A 2,319-nucleotide genomic window follows, 5' to 3' on the forward strand; every position below is an offset into this window, starting at 1 on the left:
GCCAGGATGGTCTCGATCTCCTGACCTCGTGATCCGCCCATCTCGGCCTCCCAAAGTGCTGGGATTACAGGCTTGAGCCACCGCGCCCGGCCGATCACTGCACCACTTTCTGTCACACTATCTTTACAGTTTTCTTATTACTAATAAGACACATGTATTGTGTGTCTGCAGAATGAAATTTCCATGAGGCCATGGATTTTTGTGTTTGTTCACTGCGGTCTCACCAGATGCTTCAAACAGTACCTAGCACGTGAGAGGCGTTCAATAAATATTTGTCAAATTAATGAAGAAGGAAGCCTTGATGTGGGAGGATTTGGAGGGAGGATCAGCAGGTACAAAGAGAGCTGGACACCTGAGTCAGAAAGAGGAAGGGCTCTGTGGGTCCCCCCCTCCTGTGTCTCTGGGGTCTGGCGCCCCTGCCCCTCACTCACCCAGTGGACAGCTCATGCTCTCTCCTTGGCTTCCTCCTCTTTGCAGCCTCTGTGTCTTTCAGGACACCTGTCCTTCTGCCCCTCAGGTGTCTTTATACCTGGGGCTGAGCCCCAGGGTGGCCCAAGAGGGAGGGAGGAAGTCACAACCTGGGGAGAGGGGCAGGAGCAGGCAGGTCCCTGGCAAAGAAAGACAGACCTGGCCACCAGTCAGGACAGGGAGCGGGTGGGAGAACCCAGAAGGGGTACATACATTCCACACGGTGAGGCCTGGGACTAGGCCACAGAAGCCCCAGAGGCAGGAAACGGGTAGGAAAGGGGACACAGATGGGACCCCCAGGCCCCTCCAGGTCCCAAACTTGACCCTAAACCCTGGTGGCTAGGGGAGAGGGGGCAAGGGCGTGATGGGGATTATCCCGGGACAAAGGGGCCACCCCACTCCCTGCTGTTCTGCACGTCCTGGGATCCAGTTTCCCAGAGGAGGCCTCCCCCTGCTCCGCCCCACAGGGACCCAGGCACTCAACCCGGGCTCCTAAGGAGTTTGGAAAAAGGACGGGGGGTGGTGTGTGAGCAACATCATCATCCACACCCAGGTGCACCCTTAGGCACAGGAACAGTCACACGTCTACACACGCATTGGCATGTGGGCACACACAGGCATGGGCATACACTTTCATGCGCTCATTCATTCAGGGCTTATGGGCCCTGTTTGTACACCAGTCCCTATTTTAAGTGCTGGGGACGGAGCATGGAACAAGACAAACAAAAATCCCTGCCCTCGTGGAACTGACACTTTAGCAGGCATGGCCACTTATATGTGGGATCATGCCAGGCCTACACACATCACACACACAGTGCCAGACACATGCGTGCACACAGGAGAACCCATACTGCATCCCTGGGGGCCCAGCCAGAGGCACCTGCACAGAGCGGATGTGGGGCACACACCTCATGCCCACAGATGCACGCAGAGGTGGGGACCAGGGATCATGGGACCTGGCCACATCTCAGCCTCTGATACACTAGATCTCATCCCTTTGCCCAGGCACAACACACTTGGACTTACACACACACACCTGAGACCCTGTCCCTTGGGGAAGCCTTGCAGCAGAGGGGCAGGGTCAGAGAGGCAGACGCTGGGTTCTGGTCTTTCTCCAGTGCTTCCACAATTTCTCCATCGTGGAGCCAATGTTCAGTTCTCATCCCCTGCCCACCCCCTGAGTCAGGCAGTGATCGGTCAGACTCTCACCCTAGCAGGCTGTAATCCTGCTCCACCCTAGTTTTCCTGGTCAGGTGGTGACCTGGAGGTAGAGGGGCCCACACGGTCACTCAAGAGGTGTTTTATTTTTATTTTTCTATTTTTTTATTTTTGAGACAGAGTCTCACTCTGTCGCCCAGGCTGGAGTGCAGTGGCATGATCTCAGCTCACTGCAACCACTGCTTCGCCTCCCAGGTTCAAGCGATTCTCCTGCCTCAGCCTCCCGAGTAGCTGGGATTACAGGCACATGCCACCACACCTGGCTAATTTTTGTATTTTTTTGTAGAGATGGGGTTTCACCATGTTGGCCAGGCTGGTCACAAACTCCTGACCTCAAGTGGTCCCCCTGCCTTGGCCTCCAAAAGTGCTGGGATTACAAGCGTGAGCCACTGTGCCCGGCCCCCTCAAGGTGTTCTTCACGTCTGGAGGAATTATCTTTACCCCAGGCCCAGCTCTGTTGTCTAAGGCATCTGTCTCGGCAGAGGTCAGAGGTCAGCAGCTTTGCCCCCTCTACCCCCATTGTGCCCCACCCTGCAGGCCAACTTGTCTCCATCTCTGTTTTGGTCATACCAGAAGCTGATACCTTGGGAATCCCAGCAGTTTAGGAGGCAGTGGGCTTTGGTTCAAGACCTG

At 55.7% G+C, this 2,319-nt stretch overlaps 1 protein-coding gene across 1 annotated transcript in view; it reads right to left on the reverse strand.

Moving 5' to 3' along the window:
• The window catches only part of CTF1 (cardiotrophin 1), a 6,780-nt gene extending 6,333 nt beyond the window's left edge, over nucleotides 1-447 (reverse strand). Inside the window, exon 1 of the mRNA XM_011933657.1 lies at nucleotides 432-447. Coding sequence (XP_011789047.1) covers nucleotides 432-447 — 16 coding nt within the window. The remainder of the gene's footprint in view (nucleotides 1-431) is intronic.
• Nucleotides 448-2,319: the final 1,872 nt, after the last annotated feature.

This window comes from Colobus angolensis, unplaced genomic scaffold (assembly GCF_000951035.1).
Source record: "Colobus angolensis palliatus isolate OR3802 unplaced genomic scaffold, Cang.pa_1.0 Scaffold128, whole genome shotgun sequence".
Taxonomy (NCBI): Eukaryota; Metazoa; Chordata; class Mammalia; order Primates; family Cercopithecidae; genus Colobus; species Colobus angolensis.